Raw genomic sequence first — 23,492 nt, forward strand, 5'->3', positions numbered from 1 at the left:
TATGTATAGAAAGTTTAGTTCTCTAATCATCAGCACTGTCCCATAGCATGAAGTCAGTCAACTCAGTACACATATATGTGCCTCAGTAGCACTGTAGTAGTGGAACTGATACGCCCTGCTGCAGCTTCAGGACCCTTTCCTCAGCAAAAGGATTCAAAAACTATTAGATGGCAAGAGAAATAGTTCAGTCTTCACACAAAAAATGGCAGACAAAATAATGCCATAAAGTTATCACATATATGACTCCAAAAAATCCATCATTAGTATAGCAGTCACAAGTTGAGAAGTTAGGTACATGCTGTCTAAAACGGTTTCCCTATCTTGCAATACTTATTATGAAATCAAATTCTCATTCTAGTCTATGACAAAAGTGATAGGAAAATGCAGTACAGCAAGAAGCTCCGGAGTCATATTTCATAGTGAAGAACTGGAACATATTCCCTTGTGCCCTCATCTTACCAAAGAATAATTTAATTGCTCATAAATGGACTTCTTAAATTTAGCTAACAATTTCTAGACCTCACTACATTTTCCCATTCTCAGCATTGTAACTTCATGCTCTCATATGCATAGGAAGATGCATTCTTACATTACTTTGAATTTTATCCAGATGAACTAGCAAGATTGGTTTTGTCATCATTCAGAAATAAGCCATCACACTGCTCCTATATTAAATGAACTCCCTGCTGCAAGGCTGAGGCAGGGAAGGAGGAAACTGGAAAATGAAAAGTATCTTTATTGATTCCTCCCTACTAAGCAAACAAGCAAAAAAAACTAGGCAGTAAGATCTGCAAGCACTCACTTGAATCATCTGTTCAGTGTTGTCAAAAGTTGTCTGGAAGTGTGGCCCATTCCTGTCAGCCTGAAAACAGTGATTTGCATGAAGGTTAATATTAATTCCAACCACTCACTGTGTTCTTCCTAAGATACAAAACAATCCACTAGAACTGAATAGGAGGTTTAAGACTTTTTTCAAGTGCTGCAGAAATAAATTGCAGAAGTTTTATCTATACCTTGATATATTCCACCTTCAGAAGGTCTAGACCAGGTTTATCTGAGGAGCTGATTAGATGAATGGGTGCTTTTTTACCTGCAACATATCACAGAAAATATACAGTAGTTAAGGTAATTACTTTCAGGGAACCAAAGAATTTGTGCCTTGAACATCATAATTAACTTTCAATACCATTAAAATACATTGCACCACCAAATACAAATCATGGGTTTCTCTTCATTAAGTCCAAAATAGCAAGTCTGTACCCCTTCTCCATCCAAAGATGGAGCACTAAGCTATTTATTAATGTCGGAAGCATTGTAGTGGGAGTCCATAGCTTATTGACTCTACCAATGGGACAAACACTGCCAAAAAAACTAGAACATTTGGTCTACAGGGAGCACAAGAGACAGGAGTGCCAGAGCTTCAGACTAACTGCTATATATATACACACACAGAAACCAGTATAATTCTTTCCCATTGCTTATTACCTCCGGTTTCATGGTAATCCAAACTTATTTTCTTTAAATAAGATACAGCTGCTAAATTAAAGGTTTTGACAGTAGCTTCTGTCCCAAGATGCATTACATCAAATACAAGCACCGTTTCCTCAGTTTTCTTTTGCCTGGTGAGTTCTATTAAAACCTGGATGAGCAAGAAAGACAGTTACACCATCTTCTGACATGTACTGTTCTCACTGTTCAAACCAATAATGAAAACAGCACAAAAGTACTGTTTTGTTCCCTTTACTGGAAGTATTATTTTTACTACAATGTTGAAGTGTGAAAATAGAAAAGTAATTAACTGATTAATGGTGAGAGATTATGAATATCACAGCACCATTTTTGGATATGATCTTTCCAAGTCACCTGCCTGGATATTTACTTAATTCTTACAGTACCGATCTCTCACTCCTGTCCCCAAATGACTTGCTCACTATCATTTCTACAAAAATACTCCACTAAGGATCTTTTTTGCTGATTCTTTTAATACAAGCACGTACAGGAAGTATGTATTTATTTTATTTATATGCATATCTAACTCATACATGCAAATATGTACACATACACATGTATTTTTTTTGGTTTGTGGCTATATTATTGCCTCTGCTAAATCTGGAGAACACGGGTAATAAAATATGAGTTTGTTTTTTTTTTTTAATTATTCCTCATGGAGAAGACAAAAATGGAATTAAAGAGATATACCTCTTTAATTTCAAACTTCAGCTGAAGGTCTGTCAGTTCCTCTTTGTCAAGCTCTTGATTTTCTAGTTCTCCTTTAATTAGTGATCTGTCAGTTGGTTCGGAACTTTCCTCAAAATCAAAACATTCTTCTTCCGACTCTACAGAAGAGAGGTCAACTCCTCCTTAGTAAACATTCTCCAGAAACAGAAGTATATATCCCACCCTCTCTTTCCCATTCCAATGAGATTTTAAACTGTATGAACAGTCTAAACCTAATCTGACAAAATACATTTCTTAGATATGTTCTGCTTTCTTACCCTTCGGATGAAAAGGGAAGAAAAGCAAAGCTGTATGAAGGAAGGCACTAGTGTAGCTGTACACATTCAAGAACACATGTAAGGAAAACCAGTTATAAAGTAACCTCCAGGAAACAAGTTTCCCAGGTTCCACTAGAACAGCCACAGAAGTACATGTTCCAATTCACAGGGTCAGTACAGTAATTTGTTGTTATTCTAGCTCTTCATTTTCAGAATGAAGAATGCAAAAATGCAAACCACTCAAAACAACACAAATATGAAACCTGTGACTCTCTATTTTTACAATATATTGTCTGATTACACAAGTGCACACAACCTTTAGGCATACTACTCACCTTTTCTACTTGCCTACTCCAAAGTATACATCCTGAAGTGGCAACAGCCACAGATTTAGTATTTGGCTGAATCCATTTTTGGATTTGAGTCAATTTGGAAGCAACAGGCTCCCCAATACTGTCTAAGAAAAATCAATGAAACCCTAAAGAAGGGTTTGTTTTTTTTTTTTAATCAAATTTATTCTTCTGAGGTAACATTACCATCCTAAATTAACATTCCTAGGCAACTGACATTAAAGATGATCAGTTATTCTTATCTCTATTGTCCTTACAACATGCTTTAAGATCAATAGCAGCCTGCAGCTGTTACATAATTTATGGCCTTCCACTTTTACAAAGGTGTCTCTTTTCTTACCTGACACTATTTCTGCTAAAAACTGAGGTGTATTACACAACACTTTACTAACAGCAGGAATTTTGGGAATAGCTGGTACCTGGAAAGAGAAAAAAAGGAAAAAAAGAAAAAATGTGGGGAGGAAGATAATTTACTGCTTTGAAGTTTGTATAACTTCTTATATTCAATCACATTTTGTTCTGATGATTCATGCTTCACCCTGCCTGGCCCACACTACTTGAGTCAGTTTTGCCAATACCTATATTGAACCAACAGGACAAGGACAAAGGCTAAGATAACCTTGTATAAGAAAGCTCAGCAGATTCTGATTGAAGTCATAATGAAGACACTTTCCCTAATCCAGCTTGGCCACAGATCTCTTATTTCGGGGGGGGGTGGGGGGAAGACAACCACAGATATTACAATGATCATTTTAAGAGTGAATTCCTTCTAGAGATGGTGGTTTGGGTTTTTTTGTTGTTGTGTTGTTGTTGTTTTAAATAATGCGGTCTTCTTACTCACAGTTAGCTTACCTTTGTGCCTGGAACTGACATAGATGATTTCTGAGGCAACGGAATGCTATCAATCAGATCAAAAATTGCCTTGATTTTCTGGTCAGAGAGTCGGACGTGCACCAAAGGAAGGCCTCCTGACACTTTAAACCTTTTTTTCATTAAACAAAACAAATCCAATCAATGAAATTCCACAATAAAAAACTACAAACCAATTCTTGATTTAATTCTTGCCAATATCTATACTCCTACGTAAAGATCATATCACATCGCAGCAACGCGAGTGACTCAGAAAACAGACCAAGGTTTAGTTTAACCAGTAACCAGTGACCATGCCCAGGGAACTATTAGCCAAAACACATTTTGTAAAAAGTAATACAGTGCTTTTTATTTCTTAATTCCTTCAAATCTTTGGGGAAAATACAGTTTTCTTTCAGTACACGCTAACTAAAAAGAAATCTTTTCAACATAATTATATTACTTTGCCATCCTGGTATCTCTTTCCACCATCGATTTTGCCAGCTGTACATGAATATCCATAGGCTGCAATATGTGCAAAGTCGAGGGATGTTGAAAACGAGCCTTCTTCCAGTCTTCACCTGCAGATGTTTAGTACATTTAGATGGAAAGACATCACTTGCTAATTGGTTTAATTAAGGTATAGATAAATAGAAAATAGCAACCCAGCATCCTGTTGACTCATAAATTTAAGTCCAAATGAAGTACTAATGACAATTTTGGCTGTATTCTGCTGCACCTAATGGAAATTCTATGCATTTATGTTGCTTTCCGACATCAAAGTAAAGAGGTGATACAGAAGTCCAAACACAAAAGCAAGCAGTTGTTTGAAGAGAAACTAATGAATACTTTTTTTTTTTCCATTTAATACAAGACATGTATTATAAGTTATCTTTTAGTGAACTACTGGTTTTCATTTGCCTTTTTTCTTTAAAAGCATATTTATTACAGGTAGGTAACCTTCATCAACTTCTTAAGTAAACAGCAACTAAGTTGTTCTGTTACCTGCTTTTCCAAAAAGAAGCTGCACGTTCTTTATTTCCACATCAAACTTGTCATAAGCTTTGTCCATAATCTCCTCTAAAGATGAAAAGCTAGAAGCTTGACTACTGCCTTGATTTATGCTGTTCAGCTAAACACAATGGACAAGATTAGAGTTAAGTCTAAAACATACAAACATATACTGTAAATTGTAGTGAGCATGAAGAAGGTGATCGTAGTTCATGGCTGACATTTGGGCTCTCCATGTCACACGACAATCCACTCAAACGCAAGTTATGCACAAAGTGTTTTTCTTATTGATTTACTGATGGAGTACCACTATAAGAAGTATTTTATTGGGAAGCTTAAAGTCAAGTTTAATTATCATAATATTGAATTTTTTTGAAACAAGACAATCAATTACGACCTCTTTTGTTAATAAAAGGCTATCATTTTACAAAAAAGGGAACAAAACATCATGTGTTTTGCTGAAGAAGGGAAATTCTTTTCACAATCATGACTACAGAAAAAAAATGTTTCCCTGAGGAGATTAAGTACCATGAGTATGTCAAAGACGACAGCTCTGAATACTGGTCAAGTTGCTGATCCAAATTTGTTAAGAAATACAGTAAGCTAAAACACATTCACACAGATGATCACCTTTATCTACTGAAAACAAGATTGTTTCAGATAACAACTACATTAAGATAAATGAGAACTTTCATCTTTGAAGAGAGATCATTCATACCTGAAAGGTACCAAAGTCCAGAATCAGCAAATCTGATTTTTCATGATAGAAACCAGTCTGTGGAACCACAAGGTAGGAAGGTTTCAGGTTAATCTTCAAGTCAAGGACTTTCCGCATTTCAATAATATGAATTAATCCTTTAATAAAAAGGAAGGGATATGAGATTCAAATGCTTGAAGTATTTCTGCCAATCAACATACAAAAGAGATGCTATCTAAAGATAATGTATCTTAAAAGAAGACAATCTTTCTAACACTCTACTGGTATCTCACTAAACTCAATGCTCCTTCCCACAAAACATCCACTAATCCTCCAAGTCACAAACTCATGGGAAAAACACAACCCTACTATTTGGCCAGCAATCAAAGGGTTTAGGAGATCCTACCAAACCATTTTAAGCCACCCAAGCATTCATCTTAAGTGAGATTTGTTATTATCTTACCTGTAGCAGTTCTCTCCTTGATTTCTTCCAGCTTCATTAAAGTGGCTGATGTTAGCCTTTCAAGATCCATACCTTTACTTGTTTGAAAGAATTCTACCATTGCATTTACCGTTCTCTTTTTTTGTTAAAAAAAAAAAAACAAAAACAAAACAACACAGAGAAGAATTATCAATGTATATAGAAGTCACTCAGTAAAAACTCAAAAACAGATCTCAGAGTAAAGAGAATAAGGACAGAGGAAAGAATCGGAAGATATGATAAGAGTTTGGGTTACTACTTACTGCATCATATTTTATTTCCACAGGCTGAGATTCAATAGTAAGACTCTGGTCAGCAGTACTATTCTCTGGGCTAACATTAAACTCTATCCTAAGTAGAGAAGACTTGCTATCTCCTATGGAAGCCACAAGAGACGGTACGATGTTGTCTTGTCTCAGGCCTGTAACATACCAGTTTTCAAGCTTGGCTTCGACCCTAAAGATGATGAATAATTAAACATAATTAATTAAAATACAGAACACAGCTGTTCATGTAGGAGAGGTAAGACAGATAAAGTCTTTGATAAAGCCAAACATGACGAGCTTCACAGGACTAACATACTAGATGGTTAAGAAATTGTTACATGAACTGGAAAAATAAAACAGGAGGTAAGCTGTTTGCAGCAATAGAGTGGATAGATTCTGTTTACCTTCTGTTACCTGCAAGATGGACTGAATATAAATTGTGTGTCATGTTTAAGAGAAACAGTTGCAAGAAAAAAGAAAGGCAGAGTATTATACTACAGGTGAAAAGGAGCAGTAATGTTCATTATTACATATTAATGGCATGTATGAGCTATAGATTTGTTTTGGTGCAAACGGGTGTTCTTTGACAACAGCATTAAGTGGAATCAATATAAAAATGTCTCTGAAATAATGCATCAAACCACACTAACTTCACTCATGCTTAGAAGTACCTATTAGACATGAAAATGGTTTCATGTCCTGGGTCTCCACCATTGGAATCCCTGACTTCAGCATGCAATGCAGTTTGAGCATCAATGCCACAAGCCTGGCTCCACTGTGATAACCAAAGTACATTTTTTCCAGAAACTTAAAAAACAACATATTATCTGTTCTGCTGTTTCTGTCAACTAAATTATATGGCATGCATTTATGTAACATTCTCAAAACTCTTCTTATTTTTGTGCAACATCCAGGCTGCACCTTTAGTATTTGCAAAAACGTCTTTTAGCAAAAACTATTTCAAGAGTCAGTAGCTGAGATGATCCTATGCATTAAGTCAAAACATGAAGGAACTGCAAATGAAAGCATGAAAAGTGCACTGACATTTTCCAGACACTAAAATTCTTCTTAATTTATCATATAATCCAATAATTTGTGTTCACTATTTCTAGTGTGCCCTTTCTGAAAGCACAGGAAGGGGGCCTACAATAAAGCCAGGAAGGGCCTTTTTACAAAGGCTTGTAGTAATAGGACAAGAGGGTGACGATACACTGGTTCCAGGTTGCACAGGGAGGTCATAGGTGCCCCCTCCCTGAAGGTGTCCAAGGCCAGGCTGCATGAGGCCTTGAGCAACCTGGCCTAATGGGAGGTGTCCCTGTCCATGATGAGGGGGTTGGAACTAAATGATCTTTAAGGTCCCTTTCAAACTAAAGCACTCTGAATCTATGAAATGGTATTCCTTTCCTCATTCCATTCCATGTTATTCACCAGTGACTGTAACTTTTCACCACAGTGCAAGTGAAGAATGTCCATAAATTTAGAAGTCAATATGCAACATAATACACTAACCAAGAAAGATTTTAAAAGCCATGAGGGAGAGGAAGAAGATGTTTCTACAAAGAGAACAAAACAATCCATTTACTTAATAGCTTGTGCTCCTGGACGCTGTGATATTTTGGTACTCAGATCAATTATCTGTACTTTAAGAGTTTCTGCCACATTCTTGTCTTCTTTAATTGTAAGAGAAGTGCTTAACAGCTTCAGTGTCACAACATGGGCAACATACTAGTGAGAAGGACAGAGAAAACTGACATTAGTCATCTTGGTACTAATAATTTTTCATAAATCCTAGTATCAACAAGTGAAAAAAAATTGTGGTATTTCATTATTCCAGTTGACTAAGACAAGAAACACATCCCTACACTGGAAGCAAAGTACAGAGCTTTTACTTTTCTTTCAACCCTTATCAGTAATTTCTTTAACAAAAGAGCATATTTCAACAAACACAGAGCAGATACAGTCTGTATCTCTTCTCAGGATTCAGGGAAGGGTTTTTTTTCAACCTTAAAAGCAAGCATAGCTAAACTATGCTCAGTAGGGTACTAGCAAGACAAGCAAAATCATCGTAATTCCATCAAATAACTAGATTTTTAGAAGACACCACATATATGCCTTTGGTTGTCCTTGCTACTGAATGTCATGTCTTGACCTTGTCAAGAGATTTTGGATTCTTGACATATATACCATTTTATTACTGTGTTAACCAGCAACTTAAGAATCAGAAAATACTTCCCATCTGAATTTGAAGCCTATATTCTTCTCCAGGGTACTCAAAGGGATGAAATCACCTTTACATGTCATTTGTCCAAATATAAAATGCAAGTTTTATCAACATGTGTAAGTAAGGAAAGCATGAAAGACAAATTAAAAAGGAAAGCACCAGTACTGAGCTGTTTCTCTCCTCCCTTCTTTGCTCTTTTCAATTTGACAGGAGCAGAAATTCATACAATAGTCTCCATGCTACCATTTAATTCTGACCTTCTCAGTGTAAGGCACATGTAAAATTATATTAATTTAACAATAATATATAAGGTTGAAAAGTTAAAAAGTGTTGAGTTGTGCAGAGGAGAGGCTTTCTGGGAGAAAAGACAACAACTTCCTTGAAGGAAACAATCTTGCTGGAAAAACTGGCTCTGTAAGTGATGAACCACTTTAAGCAGAACCACCAGTCATGTCAAGATTTGAAACAGTGTAATAGTGCTCATACGAAGTAACTATTATGAGAGAAATCTTACCACCTCATTTTCTTAGTTGTCTGCCTTCTACCTTTCTTTCTTTAAGCCCTTAAGAATACTATATCTGCAACGTTTTGTCTTCTATTGCTTTTCTTAAAAAGCAAAGAAAGGTCACACAACTGTGGGTTTGTGTCCATTATTTTATGCTTTCCTTAGTATAGCAGAAAAAAAACACTGCAACTGAAATTGCCTAATATTAATCATTAGAACCAAATTTTTAATAGAAATATAACATGATCCTCCTAACAAAAGCATTTCTGAATGTTATAAATACTGGGTCCAATGTGAGATAATCATGTGATAATGTTCACCTTTATATAAACAACTATTCAGTTACCAGAATCCAACTGACTGCATTTTTTTCCTTTAAGTAGCTTACCTGCTTTGGTAAGGAAAGATGATGGGAGCTGTCACTATATCCAATAGCAGTAAAAAGCTGGGCTTTCTCTTCTGGTGTCATTAATTCATCAATAGCTAGAAACCAAAAAAATCCATAAAAATTTATATGAAACTAGTCTTTGTACATGGCATTACATAAACAGCACAGAAACCAATATTACCTATATTACAAGAGAAGCCATAATTCCCAATGATGGAGCACTACTAGAACAAAACTCCAGCCCAGAGAGCAAGACACTAGAAGACAATATTCCATTTGTCGCCTATTACATTAGAGCTCTGAACTCTAATGCTTATGGCCATTTCTTAGGTATGCATTATTTGCCAGCTCAGCATTCATTAACAGTAACTAATGCTATAAAATGGATCAATATTGCATTGCACTATTTATGTCATATTCTCTACTTCTGTATAGTAGGAAGTAAAACATACTGTAACTTTAGGAATAAAGTGTATAAAAATTTGAAGTCTCCACAGAAGTTCAGCACATTGCAGTCCACACCTACTTTCAGGTACAAGTGATTCCTCATCTTCCTTTTTCCTAGATTCTCTTTTAGCCCAGAAACCACCAAACCATCCGCTCTTTTTTTCTACCTCAGCGGTTTTCTTCTTCAGTAGTTTTTGTCCTGACCTTATTGTCTACAAACCAGACATTAAAAAACAGAGTTAACAGAATTACCATATTTTGTTTTCTGTAAATAGTGTGTGCATGCATGTTGAACAGACATTTAACTGATGGACAGCAACAGCAGCCTGCAGGGGATGAAGAGCACTTTGACTCAACAGACAAGCAAAAAGAAGATCTGAATGGAGGAGCATTTGTATGTTTGTGTGTGTGTAAACAAGCATCTGTTACTTTAGCTTTGGTTGGCCTTTTTCTGCACATTAAATGCTAGCATTTATACTACAAAGAAAAAGGGAGAAAGCACATAAAAATTCATGTATTTAAGAGGATACAAGAAGCAACTACATTCCTTCAGACCAGCAGTAACAATTCCCATGACAGATCCTGTACCATTACACATATTTAAAACCTTTAATTTGTACTCTGGCTTTTACCTGGCATTTTAAAAAACCCAAGGTCTAACCATAAACATCTCAAAAATAAAAACCACCATGACTATATTTTCATCTTCTTTCTACATGCTTTCTGGATGTGCAGACAAACACTGAGGCTATACTAGCATCGACAGGAACTATATGATGTGACTACAAAGGTTCATTTTCATGTTAGGAAAACATCTACCAGTAGCAAGCTCCAAGAGAACTACTCTGAAGATACAAAACTTTTAGCATGCTCAGGGCAACTTAACTGTAGTCAACACTTTTCTTTATGTTGTAACCCAAAGTTCCTTGTTAAGAGCCACCGATTATTTTTTAAAAATAAAACCCAGTGAAAGATATTTGCTTTTAGGAAATTCTCTCAGAATTGCTTTTTAATTAGATTGGCTGCCCCTAAAATGAGAGTATCTGAAGGCAGAAGTAGGATAGGAAAAGCTGTACATATTTGACCATGAATAGCTGCAGAACTGATCTTGAAATAACAGAAGCCAATGGGAAAAAAATAAAAAGAATCATTACATCGTCTCACTTCAACAACTAACTGAATGGTGCAGAGTGGGGCGCAGTAACCATGTGCACACACAGTGGTAGCTTTTTTGAACTGGTTTCCAGTTTGGAAATCCATCTACTCTTTTCCTGGAAGGACAGGAAATTTGCTTTCTTGCCTCCCTATCCTATCATACTCATCAGCACCGATTTTTTTATAAGACACTATCATGACAAATCCACTTTATTTGAAGTTCAACAATACTACTGAACAAAAATTATTTCTTACCTCAACTTGTGCTTGTTGTCTTGCTAAGATTATATTGAAGACATCAAGCTTTTTTTCCAGGTCCTGTGAAAATGCATGATGGAATCATTTACCTCTCAATCATACTTAGGAAAGGTTCACCACTACAAACTCTCTACCAGCTCCTTCATATTTACACTCCAGTTTCTTTCTAGATCTGCTCCTTTTTCTCAAGGGTACACCCCAAGAAGTTCTCCAGAAGATCAAACCCAGTGTTAGGCAGTCCTTTTTCTTTTCTTTTTTTTTTAAATAAGCAAATCTTGTACTTCATTAAATGCATCCAAGTTCAATCAAATAGGGTTTGTTTAAGTAGTGCTTCATTGTTATTTTCTTTATTTCCACAACAGGTTACACTGAAATTCGGATTAAGATGCTGTTTCCACAGAACTCTCGTGCTCTTGTGAAACCACTAACCTGGATTATTGACACATATATTTATGGATTTAACAAAGGGACTAAATCATACATCCTCCAAAAAGAAAACCCACATACCTGAATTTGCCTCTGTGTTTCTTCTGACAGTTTACTCTGCGTCAGCTTGTTCTTGTACAAGTTTTTGTAACTCTTCAGAAGCTGCCTATGTTGTTTTATGTTGCTCCATGACCACATTTGTGTGTATCTTCTGATATGAACTTCAAGAACACTGTTGCCTGCATACTTCCACCTACAAAATCAGTTAACATACATGTCTCCCTCGTAAGATGTTTGCTAATTTTTTCCTTAGGTCTTTCTAAAATTATATTTTCACTTCTAGAGGAAACATCAAAATTTTGTTCAGAGACTGGGGGGTAAGGGTTAGTCAGCTTTGCAAGTCACTTGGTTCTTTCATGTTTTCTCTTCTGCAAGTCTTTTCTACTTGGCTAAGTAAAGCTGTATGGAAATCATAGGGGTATATCTACCTACTTTTAAAACTACATTTAAACACAATGGAGAATGAAGAGACCTGAAATAACTCCAGCATCTCCAAGAATGGACAAACATACATATCTTACCATTGTCTTGCATTTTTATGAAGACATACATTTGGCCTAAATCTTCTGTATGGCGCATTGCGAACCATACAGTCTATGGACTCCAGAAGGTCTATCATGCTGAGATACTAAACAAAGAAAAATAAGTTTCTTAGTAGACATTTATATTTTATTGCACATGGTTCCTAATGTATACATATACCACGGTCTTTAGTATTCCCCAAACCACACAAAAATTTAGGCCTATTCATTTTTATTAGTACGTGAAAGTGGACCAACAATACTCACTGCTCTCAAAGGATACTACTGTATAAATGTCTGCTTTTCCTGCAGAACTAAACCAATTTGTGTTTCTGTTGGCCTGCTCAGCACAAAGCCTCAGGCTGGCGTGGACGGCCAGCCTAGATGGGCAACGAACTTCTGAGCGAATTAAGGGGAGAAAAAAAAGAGGGTGTATCATCTTTGGAAGGAAGGAGAGGTTAACCACGAAATGTATAAGGATGTTGCTAGGCCATGTAGGAAAAATATGAGAGAGGCAAAAGCCTGTTAGACTGGCCACTGCTGTGTAGGACAACAAAAAAATCCTTTTACAAATCTATTAATGGCAAGAGGAGGGGCAAGGACAACCTCCACTCCTCAGTGGACATGGAGGGGAATATTGTAACTGAAGACAAGGAAATGACAGAGGTACTTAACACCTTCTTTGCCTCAATTTTTAATAGCAAGACAGGTTGTCTTCTGGGTAACTGGCCTCCTGAGCTAGCAGACGGTGTCAGGGAGCAGTGTAGCTCCCCTGTAATCCAGGAGGAAGCAGGAAGGGACCTGATGAGACACTTTGACCCCAGAAGTCCATAGGGACCAGATGGGATACATCCTAGGGTTGCTGAGTAGGCAGATGAGGTGGGCAAGCTGCTCTCCATCATTTTTCAACAGTCCTGGCTCACTGGAGAACTCCCTGATGACTGGAAGCTGGCCAACGTGATGGCAATTCACAAGAAGGGACAGAAGGAGGAACCAGAGAACAGACTAGACTAGACCAGACCAGACTGGAATTACAGGCCTGTCAGCCTGACCTCAGTGCCATGCAAGATTATGGGACAGGTCATCTTCAGTGCAATCACACAGCACTTAACAGGATGGCCAAGGGATCAGGCCCAGCTAGCATGGATTTAGGAAGGGCAGGTCCTGCCTGACCAACCTGATCTCCTTCTATGATCAGGTGACTCACCTGGTAGAGGTGGGCAATGCTATGGATGTAGTCTACCTGGACTTCAGCAAGGCCTTTGACACCATGCCCCATAGTATACTCCTGGCCAAGCTATCAGCCCATGGCTTGGACAGCAGCACCCTGGGCTGGATTAGGAACTGGCTGGAGGGCCAGGCCTAGAGAGTGGTGGTGAATGGTGTCACATCTAGCTGGAGGCCAGTCACTAGTGGTGTCCCCCAGGGATCAGTGCTGGGCCCAATCCTGTTCAATATCTTTATTGATGATCTGGATGAGGGGACTGAGTCCATCATCAGTAAATTTGCAGATGACACCAAGTTAGGAGCAGGTGTTGATCTTTTAGAGGGTAGGAGAGCTCTGCAGAGGGACCTTGACAGGCTGGACAGATGGGCAGAGTCCAACGGCATGAGATTTAACACGTCTCAGTGCCGGGTTCTGCACATTGGCCACAACAACCCCATGCAGTGCTACAGGCTGGGGTCAGAGTGGCTGGAGAGTAGCCAGGCAGAGAGGGACCTGGGGGCACTGGTTGAAAGTAGGTTGAACATGAGCCAGCAGTGTGCCCAGGTGGCCAAAAAGGCCAATGGCATCCTGGCCTGCATCGGGAATAGTGTGGCCAGCAGGAGCAGGGAGGTCATTCTGCCCCCTGTACTCAGCACTGGTCAGGCGACACCTCGAGTACTGTGTCTAGTTCTGGGCCCCTCAGTTTAAGAAAGATGTTGACTTGCTGGAACGTGTCCAGAGAAGGGCAACAAAGCTGGTGAGGGGTTTGGAGCACAAGTCCTATGAGGAAAGGCTGAGGGAGCTGGGGTTGCTTAGCCTAGAGAGGAGGAGGCTCAGAGGAGACCTTATTGCTGTCTACAACTACCTGAAAGGAAGGTTGTAGCCAGGTGGGGGTTGATCTTTTCTCCCAGGCAACCAGCACCAGAACAAGAGAACACAGTCTCAAGCTGTGCCAGGGGAGGTTTAGGCTGGATGTTAGGAAGAAGTTCTTCACAGAAAGAGTGATTTGCCATTGGAGTGGGCTGCCCAGGGAGGTGGTGGAGTCACCATCACTGGAAGTGTTTAGGAAGAGACTGAATGGGGTGCTTGGTTACATGGGTTAGTTGATTGGGTGGTGTTGGGTGATGGGTTGGACTCGATCTGGAGGGTCTTTCCCAACCTGGTTATTAACTCTATTCTATTCTATGTATTCTTCATTTGTAAAAAAAAAACAAACAAACAAACAAACATTTCTCCAGTTTTAGAACTGCCTTTGCATTTGTAACCTTACTGTTCAGAACTCTCATATATTCTGACATCAATGAAAGCTAAAAAGCTCTCTAGCAAGCTAACTTCAAATTTTCACTGAATAAATGAAGACATTATAATTGCTAAGGGAGCTATCTTCAGCTGCCTTTGTTGGCAAAACCAGTATACACCATTAATTCCCATTCCTGCTCGAATCTTAGCACATCTACAGCTACAACATTAACTTGTAGTTTTATAGAATAAGGGCTACTCATAGGAATTATTCCATTCTCTGCATGAAAGGAACACTATTGTAAGGGCTGAATACAATTGGTCCACAGAGGGCCCACGAATAACAGGGCCAGAGCATTAGGATCCAGCACCAGGAAGTGACTGTTACACAAAGGGAACGTGATCCTACACTTTTCCTAGTAACTGCTAAACTTGCACATAAGCAAAAAATTCCCAAAGAATGTTTTCTAACCAAAAAAATCCCACACTTAAACAGCTGATATGACATTTCACGTCAGCTTACCTGTGGCTTAGTGAATTCAATGGCAATTCTCTGTACTTCTACACTACAATCAAGCTTGGGAGTTTTTAATTCTGTTTCTGCGTGTGGGTTGAGAAACAGTTTTGCAGAGGCTGATACTGGTCTAAAAACTTAAAAGATATAAAAAAAGATATTAATTTTATGTTTTTAACTACAGTATGGAAAGAGATCTTCAAGCTCTTACCTACACTACCTGACGTATCAAGCACTTAGTACCAATACCACATATGGTCAAGACCCTCAGAATCAGGATGCAATTCTTAGCAAAAATTAAGATAGCCCAGCAGCAGTCAAAAAGCATATACATTCTGATAAGCTCTATTACATTTAGGTATTCATAAAATAAATTTAGTATGGGCATACTTACATGATCAGGTTAGGCTGTTGTACATTAACATGATCAGTGTAGTTTATATGAACCCATTCCCAGCTTACTTACTATACTGGTAGTCTTGAGGCTGATTATCACTACGCGGAATTCCTCTTTTCAGCTGATCCTGTAAAGGAATATGATGCCATCTATCAATCACTGAAGAGCATTACTTGCTTACTTCTCTAACCTTTGAGTAGAACAGCTGAAGTTCACATGTTATTTGCAAAGGCCTTCCGAATGAGAAGAGCTAATAAGCACAAATACTTAAGAGTGAAGGGTTTCAGCGCATGAGGTTAAAATTCAGTTTCTCAAGTGGAAGGTTAGTACAGTTTTTATTCAACTTTCATCTAAATCTTGCAGTAACAACTAAAGTGGGTTAATTTAGAAACATATAGCTCATGTGTGTACTCAAATACGTAAACACAACAGATGAAGCATTTGTTTTTAAACTTCTTGAATGTAGCAGAGGTATCTATTTATATTCCACCCTTTCTCAATTTTTAGCATTTCAAAAGGCCATGTGAACCTTCTGGTATTCCGCAGTCATGAGAAGAATTAAAGATAAGAAACAAAGCAGGAAAACAACAGGACAGTCCAAGAGGCCTAAGAAATAGTGTGCTGGAACAAAGTCTTAATTGCAAATGAGATCTGTCCCACGTTACAATTCTTCGGCAATTTATCGAGAATGCAATGTTCATGCCCAAACATTTTATCTGGTTCCAGAATTACAGTAACACAATCAGTTCAAGCAGGAGCCCTGCTTTTAGGAAGATGCACCTACAAGAAGGCAAATATTCCCATCCTATTTCATAAAGCCAGTCCATATTAACAGCCAGTTTTACAAATAAAATATTTCATAACTACTAATTTCTTCAACCTAATCCTTTAGTCACTTCAGTTCAAATCTGGTTTGCATTTTATGAGGTACTGTTATTGAAAATATTTGTATTTCAATCTACTTCCTGTCAGATATGTAGGAATAAAAGCTAACTTTAAGTGAGATAAAATATAGACCAGCTAATCTGACAACCAGCCATATACCCATATTATTGAAGCGTGAAGACTACTGTGAGAAAGTAGCTACAGAATTCCCTGTTTGTTCTTAACATAGTACAGACCAATGGAATGCTATGATAATTTTAAGAGGCATAGTCACAAAATGAGATTTAAGAATTGCTTTCCCCCAGCACTCAAAGGAAAGTTCACATGCAGGACATACCACAGGGCTTTGGAAAAGGCAACTCCCATTTTACAGTCACGAAAGGCTGTAGAATTCTTTCAGGGAGTACACATTAAAAACTTGCTTGATAATGGAACACAAAGTGGTACTTCCTGATACATAGAACACCTTCACTTAAATTCAGCACCTTCACTTACAGCATAGTTGATAATAACCTGAATTCTTGAAGAGGACTGAGATCTAACTGCCAGACAGTGTCAGGTAAGCCCATAAAGCCACCTGTCCACAAGCATGTCAAGGACTGATTCACAAAGGATCTAATAATACTGGAATGACACATTTGAAGCACCAAGGTTTTTGCTGCAGTCAGTTCAAATTGTGTACTGGGTTGTGTTTACATTTCATTTCAGACTGAGATACAAGAAAAATAGACAGGGAATTCTAAGACATTATCCAGACCTACTATGCATCCCACATACAAAGTCCTAACTATCTTCTGTTTGTCACGCATAGCATAGTCATTCTCTTGTCCATATAACTCATTCTACCAAAGTTCTTGAAAATTTTGCCTAAGCTGCTTTCCATAATAAGCACTGCTACCTTAAAGCAGCACTTTCTTTACACCTAACAATGGACATGTACATACCTAAGTTTTTGTTCATTACAAAGCAAAAATAATTCCTTTTTAACACTTCCTTCTTTTCTCTCTTTTCACTGTATTGGCTCATGTTAACTTAGAGAACCTGCATAACAAGATGTTACTTCCTGTTCTGTGATTTACTTATTTGTTTAAATTCTATGTTTGTTTATTAACTAAATATTGCCTTATTCATTACACTAGCTATGTAACAGCTCACATAGCTCAGCTATTCAAGTAAACAGTACGGGGTAAACAGCACCAAGTGAAGATGAATATGCCAAAAGAACATGATTTAACAGTTTCTACCAGTTTCTAAAATTTACAGGAGCTGATAACATATGAAGTTAACAAAGACATACTATCAATGAGGCAAATCAATTAACACACAACACTGCTATATGAATACTGCTGACAGAAAGTGAGAAGTGGGGTGGAAATCAGTATAGTGCAGTTTTGAGTATAACAACAGCTACAGAATATAGTATTGTTAGATACAGTTTCTTCTACATTACCAGTATTTGCTCACGGGAGCCATGATAATACATTTTGCTGTGTATGTTCCAATAAGCACTGAGGCTGTCCAGGCACAAAAGCTGCACAGGAAAGAAAACATTGAACAGATTCCTAAGTCATTACTCAACTCATTCTATGAGCTTCAATTTCCATTTGCTAGATAGCAAGCCCACCATTATCACTGAGCTGTATTTAATCTTACAATACTATTTTTGAAGTGAAAACTGAATTGCTCAAAAGAGTTAAAGCACAGATCACACACATTTGGTAAACATGACTCTGGACTGCAGGGGCAAGGGTGCATAAAATCCAACATTTGGCCTAATAAAGAAGCCAGCCTAATAAACCCTCCTTATATGGTTATTTGTAGGATCTTCAGATAATCCTTTCAGCAGGGGGTTGGAGAGCAGGGAGAAGAGACTATTTAGGTACCAGAAATCTATTTACATTTGGTATACAATCTAGAGTAGGAAACAGTAAATTGACACTCTATTTGAAATGATGGTTACCAGGCAGACTTGCTGTGTAAAGCATTTAATGAAGGCAGAGTCTACAGTGAAGAGAAATTATTTAAACCACAGAGCTGAAAGTTATGCCTTAGATAAAGACCGTTATTTGTGCTCTATTTCTGTTTCAACACACTGCAAAATTTGGGAGAACATGGAAAATTTGCAATGCAAACTATTTTTTGCAAATTTTGTTTAAAAACCCAGATAATTTCTCTCCAAGATCAGTTGTTCTCTTGAGTCATGCTGGAAAAAAAAAAAACAAAGAAAAAAAGAAAACCACACCCACAAGCAAGCAGCACATTACCTTATATATTATTTTTGCAGCTTCATTCAGAATAGAAGGTTTCCAGTTTTCATTTGTGGTCTAAAAGTTCAAAATGATAGAAGTCATTCTGTGTATCCTACTATCCTACTGAACACATTTCTAGCTTTATCCTATACTTGTGCTACTTGATTACAGTAGCACAAGTGTCTAGACTGCATACACCAAAGTCAAAACTCCCCACGAAATCTGTCAGTTCATTATGATTTTCAATGCCTGTCCTACCCATAAAATCCTTATGTAAGGAAAACAGGGTTTACCCAAATTTTCTTCCCCCTTTTCTCAATGTATCACATTCTTTATCATCATGATGTTAGTCCTAATTTATTTCTGACACCTGGAAATAACCTGCCCTATGGAAGTAAACATACCCAGTTGTAGAGTTGCTCAATCACCTCCCCTTCTGCACAAACTTCAAATAGAATGTGCATGAATTTGCTTTCAGCTGTATGCATGATTTCATTATCTCTACTCCAAAGAACAGTAAATCAAAGAATGGTAAATCAAAAACTTAGGAACACACATGCACACAGGCATTACCAGTAAACTGAGCTCTCCCAATGTCATTCCCAAGGAAATCGGGCACTGTGGATCTGTGATCTACATAAACAGAAAAATAACAGCTATGTATTGCTCTTGCTGCAAACAAGAGGTGTATTATTGAATTGAAGTTGACTGAAATCCTGACTTGTTTTGAGGATCTTCCTCTGATGAATTATTCTAGCTGAAGCATTCTTGGAACCCCCAAGTTGGGACAAACTAATATGTCTGTAGTGTAAAGACCCGGGACTTGAGCTGAAAACTTCCTTTTAACTTCTCAAGTCTCTACACAGGAAAGAATTAAAGAGCGACAGTACACCTCAGTAAACTGTATCATTTTATAGCTTTCATTCCTCCCACCTTTTTTTAATTTAATGTCTCTGAAAATAGTCCCAAAATAGGTTTGAGAAATACTCTCTCTATATCCAATGTTTTCCTTTTACATTCCATTATACCTTATTATTATTTATAAATGTATCGTTTCCCTAAAGGAAGATGGAAACAGGCTAGAGTAATACTAGTTTCATTCATATAAACCTTCTCACTTAGCAGTTCAGTGTTTTCAACTATCTGCTTTCCAATTCATTCATAACTCCATCAGTGGAGGGTATCCAGGACATTGAAAAACTCTGTACATCAACTGCACACACTAATATATGACAAACTGCCACCACTCACATTTAGTGAGCAAAATATTGCTGGTTTTCAGACCTAGCTGAGATATTTTGTTTGAAGAGATGCAGAGAAATTTTCAACTTTTTCAAGGTGATAAGTAATGGTTTCTTTCTATGGACTAGACAATCACAACAGCAGTGCAGTTCAATCTAAAATGAAGACAGTATGTTCCAGATACTTACATCATCTTCATATTTAATATGAATCCCTGTGATTTTGACTTGCACATTCTTTATAACTTGAGTCGCAAGCTTTTCTAAGAAAGTATCTTTCTTCTCTTCCTTCGGTTTGTCTAAAACGATAATTTTAGTAAGTCAGCATTCAGTGGAAGCATCTTCACCTATACCAATGTGAATTTATTGCTTGCTCTAACATTTAATACTTCACTGTTCAATTATTTAGATTACAAATTTGCATTTCTCCCTTTTCTTTATATTCATGACTTAGCTATATGTGCACAACACCATGAGAAAACGTATGTCTAAGTTTCAGCCAAAACAGCTTAGCTTACAGCAAGTTCTTGATTAATATACTTCTCCCCACTCATCCCAAGATAAAAGCTTCTCTCTTAAGAGAGAATTAACTAGGGTTTCAACAAGCAAATAGATATGACTGTGTAATTTAGCATCAAATACTCTTCAAGAACCAGGTGAACATAACGCTTGCACAGGAAGAGACCAGTCCATTACAGCCTTTCATACAACACTCCCTGAGAAAGTTAAAAAGCTGTCACACCATAAGTGAAAACAAATAGTTACTCTGAAATATTCCATTTCTTCTATATAGGATTTACACTGTGACTACTAAAGCTAGGTCAGTATTGGATACTTTGCTATGCCATGTAGTGATACATGAACTTAGGCTGAACAAGATAGAGTAGCAGAAGCTGCACATCTAGGGAAGTTCAGCACCCTACACAGGATGAATGTACAAGTGTAGAGGTGTGGCATTGGGGGATGGGGTGTAATACTTACAATCCCTCATTCTTTAATGACATAACTCTAAAAATATTATCTCAGACTGAAATATGGCTAGATGAGATGCCTGACCTCTAGCTATCTCAATACAGGCTACCTTATTTTGCTCAGCATCCACCTTACAGAGTGGCTATCCCAGTGTGCACCACTAATCAGCCTACCAAGCTCCTACATTTTCATTGGGAATTCTACAGATGGCTCATGCTGAAGAAACAGTCATGGCTATCCAAATAGAAATAAGGGCTACAAGTTTTGACTGAACTCAGAGTGGCACTCCAAGTTTGACTTCTCAGCTTACTTTAACCATTTGTAACTTTTTTTATATGCAATGCATGCTGAACATCACAGATACAACTTTCTACATCTTGCTATAAAGATAAGGTATTCTTAGGTTTTTTAAGCTCTTGGAAAGATTCAGGCAATTCCTTAAAAATGAAAGGACTTTGGTAGTAAACGTGATATAACACTGTTTTAGCATTTGATTTCAAGCAAAGAGTTAGAAACTCATAAGAAACAAAACCATTATACCACTTTACATGCAACTCACATTTCCTCCTATTAATCATTTTCTCACAACTCCCACTCCCCATTAACAGAAACCAACAAAATACGGATTTAAAAAAAGGCAAAAAAAAAAAAAAAGGCAGAAGTGCTTATCAAAGTTTCATGACCTTCAAGTACACACAGACAACTCCTTAACATTTTTTCAGCCAGATACAGCTACCAGCAGCCATAGAAGTTTGATGCCTAACAAAGCTTATCTAGGGTCCCCACAAAGTTTTCACTCCAAGTCTGCGCTGCCAAGATCAAACACGCAACAATACAACTCCGTGGGATGTGGCAACCCATTCTTAATCACATGCTCATACCAAAGACCTGCAGTTTAGTACTTATGGACAAAGATTATCCTCTTGGGGAAAAAACATCTATTTCATTGCTTTAAAGTATCCATTAAAACACTATGCCAGTTATTTAGAACAGAAGCTAAAACATGCTTAAAAAGACTGATCACTGCTATATCATCTGTACAGTATCAGATTTACTTTACATGGCTGTTACTGAACATTATATAAGTTAGACAGACATCTCTTCCCCATGTACTTTTTCCAACAGTCACAGTTAAGTGCCACTCATCAGCCTACTGAGTGTATACATTTTGGTTGGAAATGCTACAGATAACTCTCTTCAGAGAATGAATAAATAACAAAAGAGCCTCCTGAAACTTTCCTTCTGTTGGGAAGAAGGGATGTAAGAAAAAAAGTATCTGTGGATGCCCATCTAAGACTAAGAAAAACTAACTGAAACATAAAGCAAAACAAGTATTTATAGAAGTTAAAAGCTATCTCTTTTACCCACCTTTTGAGTGATCATGACTTTTAAAGGGTCTCTTAAAATGCTTTTTATACTTTTTACGCTTACGTCCTTTTTCAGTGAAAGCTTTTTTTGGGGAAAAGGATAAAATTCCTGTTAGCAAAGCAGAAATGTTAGAAAGCAGAAGAAGAGATAGAAGGCAGCAGAAAGTTTAGTTGGTCTTAAAGCAGAACATATTAGTAAGATCTCACTAAAAGCTTTTAAAGTATTTCAGATCTGTTAAGGAAGCAGTTACTTCTCATAGCACAGAATCTTATTTTTCATAATTTACATATATCTAAACTCACTTTCAATGAAGCAACTGAAGCCTTGCCTCTTTTTCATTGTGTTTTCTTTTTTGTTTTGGTTTGGATTTGTTTTGGTTTGGATTTGTTTTGGTTTGGATTTGTTTTGGTTTGGATTTGTTTTGGTGGGGTTGAAGGGTTTGGTTTTTTCAGATGTCATTGAAGTTCAAGGCCCAAGTAGACTAAGCAGACAGTAAAACATTTGATGAAGTATCCAAATTTCTGTGGGATTAATTGTCCCACCAACTGTTAGGTTAAGGTATATAATACAACTACCTTCAGTTCAATATATTTCTTATGTAACATTTCAAGAGTTTGAGGAATTGCAAATAATTGCCAGGTTTCTCAGCAAGCATATACTCAGATGTCTTCATGAGTGCACTGCATAACCTAATTCCAGATCAGGGATACACATGAGAGCTAAAAACAGAGCCACAACTGCTTATCAGAAACTGTGGTAAGTAATTTTTTCTGTAATCCAGGTGTTTGGGTTTTTTTGTTTGTTTTTTTGTTTGTTGTTGTTTGTTTGCTTGTTTTTTGTTTTCAGTTAGTTACTTCAAAGACATAATTGCCACAACCAAATAGTTAATATACATACAGGGGAAGAAATAAAAAACCCCATAGATGTTTAAATCCAGAAGAAGCTTCTATCATACAAGGTCATAACTTGCAGGTTAAGATCTTTGAGGTGTACATGGAAACCCCCAGAAGCACTTTGAAATAAGATTCTTGTGCTGGTAAGAAGGTGATGTGAAAGATCAATAGAAGTATCTGCAGAAGGGGCACACATAAACGATGACTCTTTAAAAGCTTTGTATGAAATTAAATTCTACTATCTACACACAAATTATGACCCACACAATCACAACCATTTCATGAACTAAAATTCCACATTTCTCAAGAACACCAGTTTGCTGAGTTGCATTGTTTCTTTCCCTCCTCTGGACACACACAGTAAAAACTTAGCAGTAGGGCTGCCTGTACATAAGTT

General features: G+C 37.3%; 1 protein-coding gene across 2 annotated transcripts in view; it reads right to left on the reverse strand.

Moving 5' to 3' along the window:
* VPS13C (vacuolar protein sorting 13 homolog C) overlaps positions 1–23,492 on the reverse strand; it is an 88,150-nt gene that overhangs the window by 52,616 nt on the left and 12,042 nt on the right. The window contains exons 7-30 of one of the 2 annotated variants that reach the window (XM_068144029.1): positions 22,203–22,310; positions 20,052–20,161; positions 19,195–19,254; positions 18,637–18,696; positions 17,823–17,903; positions 15,557–15,614; positions 15,100–15,227; positions 12,131–12,237; positions 11,631–11,802; positions 11,121–11,183; positions 9,790–9,922; positions 9,264–9,358; positions 7,732–7,874; positions 6,147–6,339; positions 5,866–5,980; positions 5,424–5,560; positions 4,700–4,826; positions 4,158–4,275; positions 3,698–3,827; positions 3,186–3,264; positions 2,200–2,336; positions 1,486–1,639; positions 1,014–1,090; positions 803–862 (exon numbers count right to left, since the gene is read on the reverse strand). In XM_068144029.1, the coding sequence (XP_068000130.1) occupies positions 803–862; positions 1,014–1,090; positions 1,486–1,639; positions 2,200–2,336; positions 3,186–3,264; positions 3,698–3,827; positions 4,158–4,275; positions 4,700–4,826; positions 5,424–5,560; positions 5,866–5,980; positions 6,147–6,339; positions 7,732–7,874; positions 9,264–9,358; positions 9,790–9,922; positions 11,121–11,183; positions 11,631–11,802; positions 12,131–12,237; positions 15,100–15,227; positions 15,557–15,614; positions 17,823–17,903; positions 18,637–18,696; positions 19,195–19,254; positions 20,052–20,161; positions 22,203–22,310 (2,645 nt within the window). The remainder of the gene's footprint in view (positions 1–802; positions 863–1,013; positions 1,091–1,485; positions 1,640–2,199; positions 2,337–3,185; positions 3,265–3,697; positions 3,828–4,157; positions 4,276–4,699; positions 4,827–5,423; positions 5,561–5,865; positions 5,981–6,146; positions 6,340–7,731; positions 7,875–9,263; positions 9,359–9,789; positions 9,923–11,120; positions 11,184–11,630; positions 11,803–12,130; positions 12,238–15,099; positions 15,228–15,556; positions 15,615–17,822; positions 17,904–18,636; positions 18,697–19,194; positions 19,255–20,051; positions 20,162–22,202; positions 22,311–23,492) is intronic. The other variant, XM_068144030.1, reaches the window with a different exon arrangement.

This window comes from Melanerpes formicivorus, unplaced genomic scaffold (genome assembly GCF_026170545.1).
Source record: "Melanerpes formicivorus ecotype bairdi unplaced genomic scaffold, bMelFor1.0.p_v2 SCAF_10, whole genome shotgun sequence".
NCBI classification, from domain to species: Eukaryota; Metazoa; Chordata; class Aves; order Piciformes; family Picidae; genus Melanerpes; species Melanerpes formicivorus.